The sequence below is a fragment of the Borostomias antarcticus genome (assembly GCF_949987555.1).
Source record: "Borostomias antarcticus genome assembly, chromosome: 15".
Taxonomy (NCBI): Eukaryota; Metazoa; Chordata; class Actinopteri; order Stomiiformes; family Stomiidae; genus Borostomias; species Borostomias antarcticus.
In genome coordinates, this window is record NC_140248.1 from 7,181,934 (window position 1) to 7,198,894 (window position 16,961).

The 16,961-nt window shown below is 46.7% G+C and overlaps 2 protein-coding genes across 2 annotated transcripts; one reads left to right on the plus strand and one right to left on the minus strand.

Annotated features, from left to right (window-relative positions):
- Positions 1-4,663: 4,663 nt before the first annotated feature.
- On the plus strand, positions 4,664-14,233 carry ppme1 (protein phosphatase methylesterase 1; the record flags this gene model as incomplete). The annotated part of the gene is made up of 13 exons (XM_084449710.1): positions 4,664-4,858; positions 6,607-6,700; positions 6,930-7,022; positions 7,224-7,281; positions 7,379-7,430; positions 8,658-8,812; positions 9,750-9,840; positions 9,939-10,004; positions 10,105-10,228; positions 12,913-13,042; positions 13,738-13,782; positions 13,906-13,970; positions 14,162-14,233. The coding sequence occupies exons 1-13, from the start codon at positions 4,773-4,775 to the stop codon at positions 14,231-14,233; spliced, it is 1,131 nt and encodes a 376-aa protein (XP_084305836.1). The 5' UTR covers positions 4,664-4,772.
- Positions 14,234-15,770: 1,537 nt separating this feature from the next.
- On the minus strand, positions 15,771-16,742 carry LOC311318520 (odorant receptor 131-2-like; the record flags this gene model as incomplete). Its single annotated transcript, XM_084449866.1, has 1 exon — positions 15,771-16,742. The coding sequence occupies one exon, from the start codon at positions 16,740-16,742 to the stop codon at positions 15,771-15,773; it is 972 nt and encodes a 323-aa protein (XP_084305992.1).
- Positions 16,743-16,961: the final 219 nt, after the last annotated feature.

The window sequence follows — 16,961 nt, forward strand, 5'->3', positions numbered from 1 at the left end:
ATATGTCAATGATTAGTTCATTATTAACAAATGTTTTATAAATGCCTTATAACTGATCATTATTATAAAGTGTTACTGTTAATTCCCCATACTCCTAGATGACTATTACAATAGTACACTATTGCAGCCAAGCTCTGGAAACTTACCAAGAAGTGTAGAATATAATGGCATAATACAATGTACAGCGTTGACACATGTGCTATATATTTGTTTATTATATTGGTCAAATTAAATCATCGATGAACATGAGACAAATTCAAAACCCTGATGTACAGCATGAGGAGGATGGAGGGAGTGGAACTAAATACGTCAATTCTCCCAATCAAGACCTCTGATCAGGGTGGGAGATCCTCAGCTCAGGGGAACTGAAGTGTGAACTGACCACTGAGCAGATGCTGAGATCCAGACACAGGCTGTGGTCCAGGCAGAGCTGCAGGCTGAGGTGCTGCACTGCTAGGTCCACCTGGCCCAGTGGAGGGGTCTGGACCAGAGGAGAGCTGCACCTGGCCAGGCTGTCCTGCATGTGCTGCCTGTACACTTCCAGCAGCTTACTCTCCAGGTAAGCGTTCAGCATGTAGTTAGACATAGGCAGGGTTATGCTAGGTTAACCAGGTCACCTTCATCCTGCAGAGGCTGGGTCTCCATCTGTAGCCCAGGCTTCACCGACCCCGGTGGCAGAACTTCCAGGTCCAGAAACTAATGTGGCGGTCCCTGGAAAGTGTCGTCCTCCACCGGCGAGCTGGGTAAGCTCCTGTCTCCCATGCGGTCTCCCCTGAGCTGCACATCTGGGTATTCTTTGCAGAAGGACATGCAGTGTTAGGAGCGATAGAGATCCAGGTCACGGTTTGTGTCAGTGTGGCTGTGGGGGATGGTGAGGGCCTCATTGGGTCATCGTTACAGGACCAGACTGCACAGGGTCTCCTGGGTTTCCTGTGTTGCCCACACAAGCAATATCAGCCCTCCTTAATGAGTTGAATATGAGGACTTAATGTATTGTGATTGATCTACATATGCTGATCTGTGGTATAAAGATTTAACAAGAACTATACATTTCCAGCAAATCAAAGACTCTCACTTGTCATTAAATCATGGGTCACCTTGATTTGTGGTACAGAATATGCTGGTCTTTTGTAACTTCCCTGTGTCTTCAGGTTCTGGGAGTCACAGTCTTGCCTGTATCTGAGTGCTCTAATGAAGGCTTTTCCCAACATGACTATGAAAGTTATAGGGCATAACATCTTATTACTGTTATCACAACATAGCAATATACAGTAGCAGTATTGAAATGTTTAAAATCGTAAATACTGCAGCTTTAAATGTACTGTCTCAGTGACCAATAAAATCAATCTAAAACATCACCAGCTCAGTGGCCTTGCAGTTAGAGTGTCCGCCCTGAGACTGGGAGGTTGTGAGTTCGATCCCCGGCAGAGTCATACAAAAGACTATAAAAATGGCAACCGATACCTCTGTGCTTGGCACTCAGCATCACTAGTTAGGTTGGGGGTAAGCGACATACTAACATCATGTCCAGGGGGTGTATCTCAAAAAGGCTTACTTACAAAACATGATGTTAGATCGCGAAAAACATGCTTGTCCTCGGAGTAGAGTATCCCTACCTTAGATTTCAAGTATGGTGCTGATGGTCCTTCACTACATCCATAAATAAGTATTACAATTATAGATTTCTCAGGGGTGAGCTGCAACAGTATTGTGTGTTTGTGTTCTTGAGAGGAACATATTCATGAAACAAGGAAGGAAGGAAACAGAACAGCAATGTTATCACACCTACTAGTGTAACTGCTGCTATTTGAGATTTTTCGCAGAATAAAGGGAGAACAGGAAAAGTATACTGTATAGGGGAAGTGTTCCTGCTAACTACATACTGCAGCATTGGGAATTGCCAGGAGATGGCGCTGTGATATGGAGGAGACAGTATCACAGGCAGGTGTATATTCAATTGAAGTAGGTTCTTGTGACAAACATATGAACATTATTCACAAAAATATGATTATTTGGTACAAATAATTTGATTTTTATTTGCTTTTGCAGTAAGATAAATAATAAATTAGGGGGTAATATACCATCAACCTTGCCAGACGAATACTGGACGATCCTTCCCATCCACTCTTCTCAGAGTTCCCCCTACTCCCCTCTGGACGCAGGTGTCCACCACGGTGTCCGAGGGTTACCGCCCCTTGAGGTACCTATGGCCCTCAGGCCACAGCTCCCAGCCGCAGCTTCAGCAATGGAGGCTTTGAACACCGACCACTCATGCTCGATGTCCCCAACCTCCACAGGGATGCCTGAGAAGCTCCGCCGGAGGTGACAATTGAAATCTCTCCGGACAGGCTCTTCCTCCAGACGTTCCCAGTTCACCCTCACTACACGCTTGGGTTTTCCAGGTCTGTCCAGAGGTTTCCCCCGCCATCGAAACCAGCTCACCACCAGATGGTGATCAGTGGACAGCTCTGCCCCTCTCTTTACCCGAGTGTCCAAAACACATGGCCTCAGATCAGATGATACGATAACGAAATCGATCATCGACCTTCGGCCTAAGGTGTTCTGATGCCAGGTGTACTTGTGGGCATCCTTGTGTTCGAACATGGTGTTTGTTATGGACAAACCGTGACTAGCACAGAAGTCCAACAACAAAACACCACTCAGGTTCAGATCGTGGTGGCCATGCCTCCCAATCACATCCCTCCAAGTTTCTCCATCATTGCCCACGTGTGCATTGAAGTCCCCCAATAGGACAGTGGAGTCTACTGCAGGAGCCCCAAATAAGACTCCACTTAGGGTCTGCAGGAAGGCCGAGTACTCTGAACTGCTGTTTGGTGCATAAGTGCAAACCACAGTCAGAGTCGTCGTCCCCCCCCCCCCCCCCCCCCCCCCACAGTCCTAAGGCGCAGGGAGGCGACCCTCTCGTCCACTGGGGTGAACTCCAGCACAAAGGCGCTCAGCTGGGGGATAGCTAGTATAGCCACACCTGCCTTACGCCTCATACGGTGAGCAACTCCGGAGAAGAACAGGGTCCAACCCCTATCCAGGAGTTTGGTTCTGGCGCCAGTGCTGTGCGTGGAGGTTAGCCCCACCAGATGTAATTGGTATCACTCCACCTCCCTCACAAGCTCCGGCTCCTTCCCCACCAGCAAGGTCACATTCCATGTCCCCAGAGCCAGCCTTTGCCTCCCGGGTCCGGTCGGTCGGTGGCCCCCGCCTTCACCGCCACCTAGTTGGCAGCGCACCCGACCCCGACAATTCCTCCCGCGGGTGGTGGGTCCACAGGACGATAGAGGATGAGATGGTGTTTCCACGTTGCTTGTTCGGGCTGGGCGCGGCTGCAGGCAGGCCCTCCGTCTAGGCCTGGCTCCAGACGAGGGCCCCGGGCTTCCTCCGGGCCGGGTCTCTCTTCCTTTTAGTTGTTCTTTCATCAGGGATTTTTACCTGTAACCCCAGGTAGGGGGGCTAGGGGGTACTACCACTTTCCCAAGGTGGACCCCCAGACTAGTGGAGGGAAGGAGGCGTCTTACTTCTCCATTCTAGTTTTTAGAATAACTATCCCTTATAAATAATTAACAGATCATTCTCAAACTGTTAGTTAATGAGTTATTAATGATGTGTTAAACGCTTTAGTCGGTTAATGATTTACAACTCTCCCTTATAAATAGTTAATACTTCATCCAAAAACTCTTAGTTAATGAGTTATTAATGACTTGTTAAATGTTTGTTAATAGTTGGCTAATGATGTTAAACTAAAGCTTATAAATCGTTAACAGATCATGAACAAGTGATTATTAAACTACTTACTAATGACTTGTTAAGTATTTATTAATAGTTGATCCACCTACATTTGGCCCCATCTTCCATCGGGTGACCAATCTAAACACAAATTAATAAATGTTTAGAAGTGAGTAACAAGTCATTTTTAAAGGTTAGTAAATATATTCGTTAAGATCATGTCAATAGTTTATAGACCTTATTGGGATGTTTTCTAAAGTTGCAACTATTCCTCATTTGCTAATGTTTACAAGATAGATAGATAGATAGATAGATAGATAGATAGATAGATAGATAGGTGAGAATTGGAAGCAAAACCAGAAAAATAGCTTTTACCAGTTCACTCAGCTAGGTTAGACGCCATTCTATAAAATTGTATTTCTGGATTACAGTAACCCTTAAATATATGTAGGCCTAGGCTATAGGTATTGTTCCAATATAAGATTATTGATTCCAATATTATTGTTATATTCATAAGGATTGATGATGATGATGATGATGATGATGATGATGATGATGATGATGATGATGATGATGATGATGATGATGATGGTGGTGGTGGGGGGTATTGCCGATGATCATATATATGATGATATAAGTTAGTCATTTCATCAATGTTACCGATAATACGTATTGATCAATTTTGCACCCAATACACCATCAGACACCATACACTAGTACTAGTAAGAAGATTACGTAATCTTTTACCGTGGTTCTACATTTTCACTTACAGGAGTGGTTGTCTTGGGACTTGATGTTTTTGTAAGAGCGTGTGGTATTGGTTTTGAACGAGAGGCCTGTTAGTCTGCATACATATCCCACAATGCAATGCGGTGAACGATTTTTGCCGTAGGAGGAGACTCGGCCGACGTCAGTGACAGCTTATGTAGACTAGTGTGAGCAACAATCTTAGGAAAATTGCTGATTTAAATATTTAAGGCCTGATAATCAAAATTCGTATGCTGCCAACTCGAAGGAATAACTGATACGAAGGCATGGAGAAACAGTTGCATTTGAATTTGTTATCTTCAAGACCTCCAATGGCAGGAGGTTTGCAGTCTGGATCCAAAATGAGAATGGGGTGAGTTTAGTTCTGATGCTGAAACTAATAGCGCTATGTAACGTTAGCTATCTGGTGCTAGAGCTTTAGAGAAAGCTTTGCCCCCATCTGACTTTCACTACCACTCTCTCAAGCCCCTTTCTATGTGTAAAAACGGTGCTAAATATGAACATGAGCTAGTGCTAGCTAGATGACTAGCAAGTTTAGCTAGGCTAACTAGCAACGTTAGCTTTCTGCTTGCTGGCTGGAAAGTCGGATATACATTGCTTTGGTAAGAGGTTACGCCCACCTTAATTTGATTAGCAACAACTGAAGTCTAAGTCTAATATTGTGCTTGGCACGTTGAAATGAACAGTTTCCCATGGGAAGAACTACTTCGACGCCTTGTACTTTCTCGACAATCAATTTAACACAACATAATTAGGCTACTACGGAATGGTCATCACAGGTATTAACAGATTCATAATAGTATTTGTAATACAGGACATCAGGTTAACCAGAAGCGACCATACTTTCTGTTACGGTTCAATAGTTGTGATCGTCCCAGGTCGAAAGAGGAAAAGATGGCCAAGTGACCGCGTCCAAAACCCCTAACCCTCTCCCACCCTAACCCTAACCCTCTCCCACCCTAACCCTAACCCTCTCCCACCCTAACCCTCTCCCACCCTAACCCTCTCCCACCCTCACCCTAACCCTCTCCCACCCTAACCCTCTCCCACCCTAACCCTAACCCTCTCCCACCCTAACCCTAACCCTCTCCCACCCTAACCCTAACCCTCACCCACCCTAACCCTAACCCTCTCCCACCCTAACCCTCTCCCACCCTAACCCTAACCCTCACCCACCCTAACCCTAACCCTCTCCCACCCTAACCCTAACCCTCTCCCACCCTAACCCTCACCCACCCTAACCCTAACCCTCTCCCACCCTAACCCTAACCCTCTCCCACCCTAACCCTAACCCTCTCCCACCCTAACCCTAACCCTCTCCCACCCTAACCCTAACCCTCTCCCACCCTAACCCTCTCCCAAAATCTGATTCTCCATCATTCTTGTTGTGTCCATTCCAGAATGTAATGTCCACGTTTTACTCCTGTTTCGCACCTAACTACGCAGATAGCTACAGGGCTTTAGTAGCGTACGTCACTGGACATCTCCAGTTGTCGTCCACTGGTCCGGCAAGTAGGACCTTAGTACTACAAAAGGAATCAATTTGCATTGTTTCACATACGGTCCATAGTTCAAGACCAGCCTGGAGGCGTCACAAGTTGTCAGAATGCCGGCTACATTCACAGGAGAATTGTAGTCAAACTGAACTTTACCTCAAAATCTCACTAATTTGGCTTCTAATCAAAATCACACCCACCTTTACGCATGCATCATTACTTTAATATTGTCAATGTAAAGTTAGCTGGCTGAATAAAGCAGAACTGGTGAAATGTGTCCAGTGTAGTTCGAAAACAGAAAACTTTGCACATTCGGTTACACCACAGTTGTCGTAACGTGCATCCCCAACAGCGCCCCCAAATAGTCATCATCGCCCCCTGAATGTCAAGATGTAAGGTTAGCTTTTTCGGTGTTTGCTTCCCTGTCTGTTTAGTGCTGATAATCTTTTATGCTCTGTGTGTGTGTGTGTGTGTGTGTGTGTGTGTGTAACTACTGCATTTATTTTGCATGCTTCAAATGCTTACTCCCAATAATGTATCTAAATGACACGGCATTAGAGGACTATGTAATTCATACAGCATCCCCTTTCCCTGCTTGACACAGACCAGGCCGAAAGCGAGACTTCTCCCCACTGCCCTGGAGTCACTACTTTGAAACAATGGAGGATGTGGAGGTCGATAATGATAGCAGCAAAGACATATCCTTGACTACTGTTCCCACAGCATTTCCTGATTGTGCATAATCATTTATGTTTTGTATGTGTACTTGTAACTGATGTTTTGTATGTGTATTTGTAATCTGAGTTCTACCTACAATGTGCTGTATATCCACTAGCCACTAGTAATGAAAAAGCAAGTTCAGCATTCTACAAGCTCAGATCTTCGGTGAAACACTGTCCTGTACTCTCTTCCTTGACCTCCCTGCACACATTCAGACTCTACTGCAGTGGCTCCCACGGTCCCGTGCTGCTCCTCCTCCATGGAGGAGGCCACTCTGCCCTCTCCTGGGCAGTGTTCACTGTGAGCCCCCTGCATTGCCTCTGTAGGCTGGGTGACAGGACAACCAGAATATCCACACTGCTTTAGTCACAATAGAGTCTTGTAATTGAGTTGAATGCAGCCATCAGAAAAACAAGCTATTCTTTTAAAGTGTGTGTGTGTGTGTGTGTGTGTGTGTGTGCTTGCGTGTTTGCGTGTGTGTGTTATCTTTTCTGTTTCCAGGCAGTGATTTCCAGCAGGATTCATTGCAGGGTGGTAGCAATGGACCTTAGGGGCCATGGTGAGTAGCTAACTATCCCCTGAATGTCTCTATCAGGTTAACTCGGTCAAGCTGTTGGAAGCAACACAATACATCATTGTTTTATCTGTAACCACAGGCGACACCAGAGTAAAGAATCCTGATGACCTCTCAGCAGAAACTATGGCCAAGTAAGTTTTACACATATGTACTTTGGAAAAAAACCTTGGCTGAATGACTAAAATAAACATGTAAAGAGTTAGGGAGTTATATCACGGTCATTTAGCAGACACTTTTATCTAAAGCAGCTTACAATAATTGCATTTAATGTAGGTAGTCAGTGTACCAATACTCACCAGAACTCACAAGTGCATCTCCTTTCTAACCAAGTGACTAAGAGCATAATCAGGTGCAAAATTGAAAGTGCAAGAGCAACTAAATACATTGACAGGGTCTGGGTAGTACTTGAACCAGCGGCAGGCAGTTTGTTCCACCACTGTGTTGCCAGGACAGAAAAGAGCCATGACCGGGTCGATCGACCACGGGGGCCTCGGAGTGACGGGGCAACCAATCAGCAGAGCGTAGTGGTCAGGAGGGGGTGTAGGGCTTGACCATGGCCTGGAGATAGGAGGGAGCTGATCCTTCCATTGCCCTGTAGGTTAGCGCCAGAGTTTTAAACTGGATGCGATCTGCTACAGGGAGCCAGTGTAGAGAACGGAGAAGGGAAGTTGTGTGGGAGAACTTGGGGTGGTTGAACACTAGGCGAGGTGTAGCTTTCTGGACAAGCCCAGCAAGGAGGGAGTTGCAGTAGGCCAGGCGGGAGATGACAAGGGCCTGGATGAGCACCCACGCCATTTCGTCAGTGTGGAAAGGGCGAATCCTGATGTTGTAGAGCTGATGTTGTAGAGCATGGATCTGCAAGAGCGTGTGACTTATATGTGCCAACAACGACATTTGGTCGTCAAGGATTCACACCCAGATTCCTCGTGGTCCAAGTTGGCATCGCCACTGTCTTCAATGGTGATGGTCAGGTCACGGTGCGGGCAGCCCTTCCCTGAGAGGAACAGCAGCTCAGTCTTGTCCAGGTTGAGCTTGAGGTGGTGTGCCGCCATCCACTCTGAGATGTCAGCCAAGCACAAAACAATGCGTGCTTCCACTTGTATCAGAAGTACACTTAAATGTTCACTAATGTATGTGGTCAATGGTCAGGATCAATGACCCTCCTGTCTCTTTATCATGCAGAAAGTTAGTCAGATGGAAAGGTGATTGAGGATGCCCTGCAGCGCAAGACAAGGAGAGGGAATAGAGGGGGGGGGTTCTGGATTTCTGTATTGTAGACAATGGCAGGGGAGTCTTTTGCAGGTAAGAGAGATTGTTCTGCAATTTGATGCTGATTTGGCCTTTTTTCTCTCTGCTAGAGACATTGGCAAAGTAGTGGAAGCACTCTATGGAGAGAACCCACCTCCCATTATGATGATTGGACACAGCATGGGTGGAGCAATAGGAGTTCACACTGCAGCGGCCAATCACTTGCCTTCGTTACTTGGCCTGTGTGTCATTGATGTTGTGGAAGGTGGGTCATTTTAGACTTGAGTTCTTTAGGCATGGGGCATTTTTGCCCTGCATTCGTTCTTTTAATTCAGTTTATTTATATAAGGTAAGGCCATATTATGTTTTGTATTTACTAGTAGGTGTATTTTATGGTAGATGCAAAGTCCTGGTAAATTTGTACAGTAGTAGCTGGTACTTTATTCAAGCCTGGCATCGCCATCATGATCACACAAGCTCATGTTCAGTTTTTCTCTACAGATAAGTCTGGTAATGCTCCCATTCGGACAGATTTCCACCCGGTCTGTTCTGGACCGGGCCAATCACAACTGTTTATCTAATTCGCCTTATTCACCTCAGGTCAGTCTGACGTAATTGGGGGTGCGAATGCGGAAGTACCCGTTCACTTCAATGTTAAAAGTTCACTGTAAAAACACCACTTCAAGAACCAAAATAATACTATTTTGGTTCTTGAAGTGGTGTTTTTACAGTGAACTCTTAACATTGAAGTTAACAGGCACTTAAACCCCCAATTACGTCGGACTGACCAATATGGCAGCTGAGGTGAATAAGGCGAATATGGGGCCGGTTTAATATGATGACTGTACCCACTTGTTACGATGACTTACCCACCTTTCGTTGCTTTGATTAATTATAGGTCTATCCAATTGTGTCCAGAGACATTTTGGTCTGCGACCGTTGATAACGCCCCTTCTGAATCGAAAATGAACAGAGCATTTCCACTACCATTTGCTTTTTTTGCAAATTGGGTCTCGCGAAGCCAGGCTAACTTTATTGATGATCCCTGCGGGGAAATTGAACTGTTACAGCATCAAAGGACAACAAAGTAACACAATAACACATTCAGGCTACATAGACATTTACAATATATACAAAATATACAGAAGCCCAAATATACAAGAGTGCAAATAATCATTATTTATTTGTGGGTGCTTTTTCAGGCACAGCCATGGATGCCTTGAACAGTATGCAGAATTTCCTCAGGAGTCGACCCAAGACCTTTAAGTCTGTGGAAAATGCCATTGAGTGGAGGTAAAACCCTGAACCCGAGTGATCATGTTTGTCAGTCAGAAGTGTTCAAGTACATATATCTCATTGACATGTAAACCTTTCTGTCCCTCCCCCCTCAGCGTGAAGAGTGGACAGATCCGAAACGTCGAGTCGGCCCGGGTATCCATGGGAGGCCAGGTGAAAAAGTATGTTTTCTTCTGGGACATGTGGACCTTTTGGGGAACTTTATTTTACCCATGGAACTTGTAAGGTGAACCAGTAACTTCTCTGTCCTGGTCTGTACAGATGTGATGAACCCCTCAGCAGTCCCGGTGTCTCCAAGAACATTGTAGAAGGCATTATTGAGGAAGAGGAGGAGGAGGAGGAAGGAGAATCCAACCATAAAAGGAAGAAGGAAGATGACCAAGAGGTCATGCCAGGGATATATCTTTAACACTGTTGTTGTTTGAAGAAACATTTTGTTCTTATGATCTCTGCAGCTTTCTTCAGGTGTCTGTTAGGGTTATCGGTGTTACCAGTGTTACTCTGTGTTCTGCCATATACCGGTCATACACCGGTCACACACCGGTCACACACCGGTCACACACCGGTCATACACCGGTCACACACCGGTCACACACCGGTCACACACCGGTCACACACCGGTCATACACAGGTCACACACCGGTCACACACCGGTCACACACCGGTCACACACCGGTCACACACCGGTCATACACCGTTGCATTACTTGCCCACCGTCCCTACCGTCGTGTTGCCTTTTTAAAACCAATTTAGTTCATGTTCGTGTATCAGCGCCCACGTTCATCAAATACAAAAACAAATTTATAAAATCCCAAGCGTGTTATCAGTACTTGACTGATGCTACGACTGCTCTGCTCCCTGTCACTCCCTCCACACGCGCAGGCAGTGTGTGTGAGTCAGTCAGGCTCCAGAGCTGCGGTGTCAGATTTCACTTAGAACGTGAGTCCTCTTTAACTTTCCTTCGCAAACTTTGCAAACTATTTTAACTTCACAGGAGCGGCTGTAAGGAGGCTACAAATGCTCTCGCTGCCATGTCTGTTTGTGTTTAATGCAAACAATTTTTGAACGTTCTTAAAAAGCCCTTCATATGTAAAGAAAACAATGAGCATGGACGGATTAAATGCTTAAATTATGTGTGTAAAATCACCGTCAGTGTAGCTGTTTCCCTACACAGAAGACGGAAGTGCGGAAATTGCTAAAAAACTTAACAGGGTAAACCAGTCCAGTAAGTGTGACTGGAAGACGTCCTCGCAGAAGATTCCCTTTTGCGATACATTCTGGACCTCTAGCGGCCTAGAATCATTTGAGTGGGTGGGAGTAGGCGAATGTTACTTGCCTTGATGCGTAACAAAACTTTTGCCAAATCCAGTCAGAAGAACGGCAAAATCGTCTTTTACTCTGAGAAACTCCACTAGTGTATACTCTTGTTCTTGCTTAATTGTTGTTAATGAGTCTATTTCTGTAATAACTACACTCATGTTTATTCCACTAACGCTAACCTATCACTTGTTTCGGGAGACTGTTTTGCCAGCGGCCTGAAATACGAGAAGCAATCAGGGCTATGGTCTACTGGGGGGCTATGGTCTACTGGGGGGCTACGGTCTACTGGGGGGCTACGGTCTACTGGGGGGGTACGGTCTACTGGGGGGTACGGTCTACTGGGGGGTACGGTCTACTGGGGGGCTACGGTCTACTGGGGGGTACGGTCTACTGGAGGGCTACGGTCTACTGGGGGGCTACGGTCTACGGGGGGGGTGCGGTCTACTGGGGGGCTACGGTCTACTGGGGGGCTACAGTCTACTGGGGGGCTACAGTCTACTGGGGGGGTACGGTCTACTGTGGGGGTACGGTCTACTGGGGGGCTACGGTCTACTGGGGGGGTACGGTCTACTGTGGGGGTACGGTCTACTGGGGGGCTACGGTCTACTGGGGGGGTACGGTCTACTGTGGGGGTACGGTCTACTGGGGGGCTACGGTCTACTGGGGGGCTACGGTCTACTGGGGGTCTACTGGGGGGCTACAGTCTACTGGGGGGGTACGGTCTACTGGCGGGGTACGGTCTACTGGGGGGCTACGGTCTACTGGGGGGCTGCGGTCTACTGGGGGGGTACGGTCTACTGGGGGGCTACGGTCTACTGGGGGGGTACGGTCTACTGGGGGGTACGGTCTAATGGGGGGCTGCGGTCTACTGGGGGGGTACGGTCTCCTGGGGGGCTACGGTCTACTGGGGGGCTACGGTCTACTGGGGGGGTACGGTCTACTGGGGGGGTACGGTCTACTGTGGGGGCTACGGTCTACTGGGGGGGTACGGTCTACTGGGGGGCTACGGTCTACTGGGGGGGTACGGTCTACTGGGGGGGTACGGTCTACTGGGGGGCTACGGTCTACTGGGGGGGTACGGTCTACTGGGGGGGTACGGTCTACTGGGGGGCTACGGTCTACTGTGGGGGTACGGTCTACTGGGGGGGTACGGTCTACTGGGGGGCTACGGTCTACTGGGGGGCTACGGTCTACTGTGGGGGTACGGTCTACTGTGGGGGTACGGTCTACTGGGGGTCTACGGTCTACTGTGGGGGTACGGTCTACTGGGGGGCTACGGTCTACTGTGGGGGTACGGTCTACTGGGGGGCTACGGTCTACTGGGGAGCTACGGTCTACTGGGGGGGTACGGTCTACTGGGGGGGTACGGTCTACTGGCGGGGTACGGTCTACTGGGGGGGTACGGTCTACTGGGGGGCTACGGTCTACTGGGGGGGTACGGTCTACTGGGGGGCTACGGTCTACTGTGGGGGCAGAACGGCAGTCAGAACACAGTCCTCGATTGGCCTGTTTATTTTGTAATTTCTGGAAATCGATGTTGATGGGGAGAAGTGTAGACTGATCCGTGTAGAGCAGATTGTGTGCTCAGGTGATCAGGATGGTGACGCCAGGCTGTGACTGCCCATTTAAAGTTGACCTTTCACTCTCATTTAAGGCACCAGGTGCATTGATATTGTGTGTGTGTGTGTGTGTGCGTGCGTGATACCCTTCATATGAGTATATTAAAGGATGCCATTCTCTCCTATCCAGGTTAAGAAGGAGAGCCTCTTTACCTGGCGGGTGGATCTGTCAAAGACAGAGAAGCACTGGGATGGCTGGTTCAGGGGACTGTCGGCCCTCTTCCTCACATGTCCTGTGCCAAAACTACTGCTCCTTGCAGGTGAAACCCTCAGCATCCCCACCGTTTGGTTGTGGAGAACAATGTAATTGCGAATAATACATTTGGATTTCTGAGTTAGACCTAGTTATCCACTACTGCGTGCCTATATTAGATGGCTGGATGGATGGTAAATGGAGTGCACTTACATAGTGCTTTTATCCAAAGCACTTTATAATTGCCTCCCTCATTCACCCATTCATACACACATTCACACACCAATGGCAGCAGCTGCCATGCAAGGTGCTAATCTGCTTAATGGGAGCAATTTTTGGATTGCTCAAGGACACTTCGACACACTCGAATCGAACCGAGAACCCAGACAGCTACTCTACCTCCTGCGCAGATAGATGTCTATCTATCTATCTATATCTATCTATCTATCTATCTATCTATCTATCTATCTATCTATCTATCTATCTATCTATCTATCTATCTATCTATCTATCTATCTATCTATCTATCTATCTATCTATCTATCTATCTCTGTATCTCTTTCTATCTCTCCCTCTCTCTCTCTCTCTCGCTCTCTCTCTCTATATATATATACAGTATAGAGAGAGAGATAGAGAGAGATAGATCTCTCTCTCTATATATATAGAGAGAGAGAGATAGAGAGAGAGAGAGATATGGGATTATAGGGGAAATTGTATCGTCATTATTATATTCTCCCATTGACGTTTTCCTCTTCACCACAGGTGTGGACAGGCTTGATAAAGACCTCACAATCGGACAGATGCAAGGTGAGAAAGGACTGATGATTAATAACACCTTGCAGGTCCCTTTTGTCTGTTGTACATTTGAATCTAAGGCTAGGTAACTGTTTTACACAGTGATTTCCTAAGTCCTATCCTATTCCTGTGCAGGGAAGTTCCAGATGCAGGTCCTCCCCCAGTGTGGCCATGCTGTCCATGAGGACGTCCCGGAAAAAGTGAGTGGTGGTTGAAGAACTAGACATCTTGCACTTGGTAGTAGGAATTGCAGTGCACCTATTTATTGTCTTGGTTTTTGATGAGCTGGAGTACTAGAATGACTGGATTTGTGTATTGTATTGTATACATACATTCCTCTGCCTTGGCATTTGTTATGAATGATTATTAATGTTTTGCCTCTTGCATTCAGGTAGCAGAAGCTCTGGCCACATTCATGGTCCGTCACAAATTCACTGAATTCCAGGAAGGATTCCTGTGGTAAGTTTTAGGGATTTCCATACTGTGAAACCAAAAGGAGATTGCAGTCCAACCCAGTCATAGGTTGTGTTTACATTGACAATGCCAGCAACTGCTAGGCTGCATGTAGTCCTTAATTGGGACTCTGAAAGTCCCAATTAAGCTTTCAATTGAATTTCATGCTAAAAGCACGTAACAGCAGTTTTGTGTTTCTCAGTGGATTGTTTTGAAGTACTTTTGATAAGATTTGGATATAAGATTCAAAGGATGCTACTTTGCAGAAGGAAAATTAGATTATAGATGAAACAGCAAAAGTATGTGAAGTGTTTTTAATGTTGGTGATGTTTGTTCATGTGTCACTTTGTTTTTGCGTAACTTCAGACAGGTCCCAGTTTTAACCTGGACTCTAACCAGCAGTCATGGAGGAATAGTGTGGAGATTCATGGACACCATTTTCTAACCATCAACTTCCAAATAGATCTGAATGAAATAAACAGGACTGCACAGCTACAAAACATCCTCTGCACTTCAGTTCTTAAACAGAAATTAGTTTTTATAATACTATTATTATGATTGTACATGAAGAGCTTGTGTCACATATGGCTTTGCCTTTTGACTTATTTCCTTTTTTTATGCTGGAACTTGGTTTCATCTATCCTTTTCTCTGCAAAGCTTTCTTTTCATTTCCTGTGACACCTTGTCTGTTTCATGTTCTACTTTGCGTGATTGCGTCATGTTGTGCTACAGTATGTTTCACATCTTTGGATTTTAAGAATGATGATTAAAACAAATGAATGAGGAGAACTTGTGATGACTCATTATCTCCTCTATCACATTAAGCATGATGCATTGTGAGCTGTTGATAGTTGTTGGAGTCTAGGCCTAGAGAATTATCTCCATATTGGCAGGTACATAAATTATTAACAAATAATTGTTAAATTAGGCTTCTGTTGGTCATCATGTCCCCTATGCGCCTCTGTGCATTTGACCTTTTAACCAAACTCTGGTCCCTGAGCAACACACACGGTAGGCAAGCAAACTTTGTCATACACCACTTTTATTGGAACATCATATTTGTTGTTAATGAGAGGCAGGGGAGAGGGTCAGAGGGGATGATCCTAATCTGCACGCTGTAACATCTCTATCCTCTCATGGCACCAGAACAGAAACCAGGGCCTGATGCAACACAGTCTGTCATGTCCCATCACACTGATGATGAACGGTGTTGGGACAATGAGCTCATCTGCTATAGACACCTGGGATAAAAGCATCTGCTAAATTATCAAATTGTGTTGGCTTATCATTTCCCTTCAGCCTTGAGGAAATGAGGGAAGAGCTGAAAATATACAAATAAAGCACTCTGTTTACATAAATCCGGTTACTCGCACCCTTACTCTCAATTATCAAAGTATCAATGTTACACAATCACCTGTGAGCATTAGTACTGAATATGCTGTTTGATTGTGGAGGGCAGTAAAGAGGTGTATCACTAAAAAACGTAATCCATACAGTTGTGTTGTTTCAAACAACTGAGGGACTTTTGTGCATCCTACTGTGTAACTTTAGCCTTTTCTTTGGGTCCAGGGAGGTGGAAATCCCCTGACATTACAGATTAAGATGAGGCGCTGTCTGACGAGAGGCCTGATGGTCTCGTCCCTAAGACCATAGATGAGAGAGCTCAGGCAGCGCGGAAGGAGAAGCACCACCAGGAAGTTGACGAAGCGCATCTCTAGATATACGGCCAGGGGCAGCTGTGCTAGCAAGCTCTCCACCAGCATATACAAGAAGGACATTTGGGACAGGCCCAGCTGGAGGGCATGCAGCAGCACCGTGCGCAGGGCCCGCCGCGCTGAGCCCGGGTCAGAGGACGCGGAGCGAGCCGCCAACATGATGGCCACGTAGGTGAAGACGAGCACCGTGGCCACCGTCACGAGGAGCAGCACGTTCAGGGCCAAGCCTTTCTCTCGCTGCCATCTCGCTCTCTGCAGATGCTCGATCGTACACAGTGTAGGTGACAAGAAGAAGGACGGCTCTGTGAGGAAGAGAGCACACACATCAATTACAATGTCGATGCAGCCCAGCCCCCACACGAGCCCCACCGCCAGCCGGGTCCTCTGGGGCGTGGCCAGCTCGCTGTGTCTCAGAGGGAAGCAGACAGCCGTGTACCTTTCCAGAGACATGACGGCCAGGTTGAGGGGCGCGTTGGTGAAGGTGCAGGCAGAAAGCAGGACCAGAAGGGCACAGGCAGCGCGCACCAGTATCACATAGAAGGTCGCCAGTATGTAGAGCAGCAAGGTGACGGTCAGGTGAAGGATGTCATTGAATAGCATGTGGGCAAACAGAACGTAGCGGGCAGTATGGCGTAAAGAGGGCTTGCTCCACACCGTGAACAGCATGACCAGGTTAATGTAGATGAAGAGCAAGTGAGTCCCCACCACAATGAATATCTTAAAGATGCGCACATCTGTGATGGCCAGAGACGCGGTCTGCAGTTGCAGCTGCAGCAGACTCGGAGACCCAGAACTGTTGGCCATGTGGGCTTCTATTGGATGGAGACACAGTTAAACACCAATTGGCTAGTATCCATCCAAATTCTCACATCTTCTGTATTGAAACACATTATACCCAACTAAACGGGGGGTGCTACTGGCTCCCACAAGGCCCACTTCAAATTATCCTATGGAAAGTTTTCTTCAGTGTGAACAAGAATGCCAAATGTCATATTTCTATTTAAAATTATTGAGCACATCTAC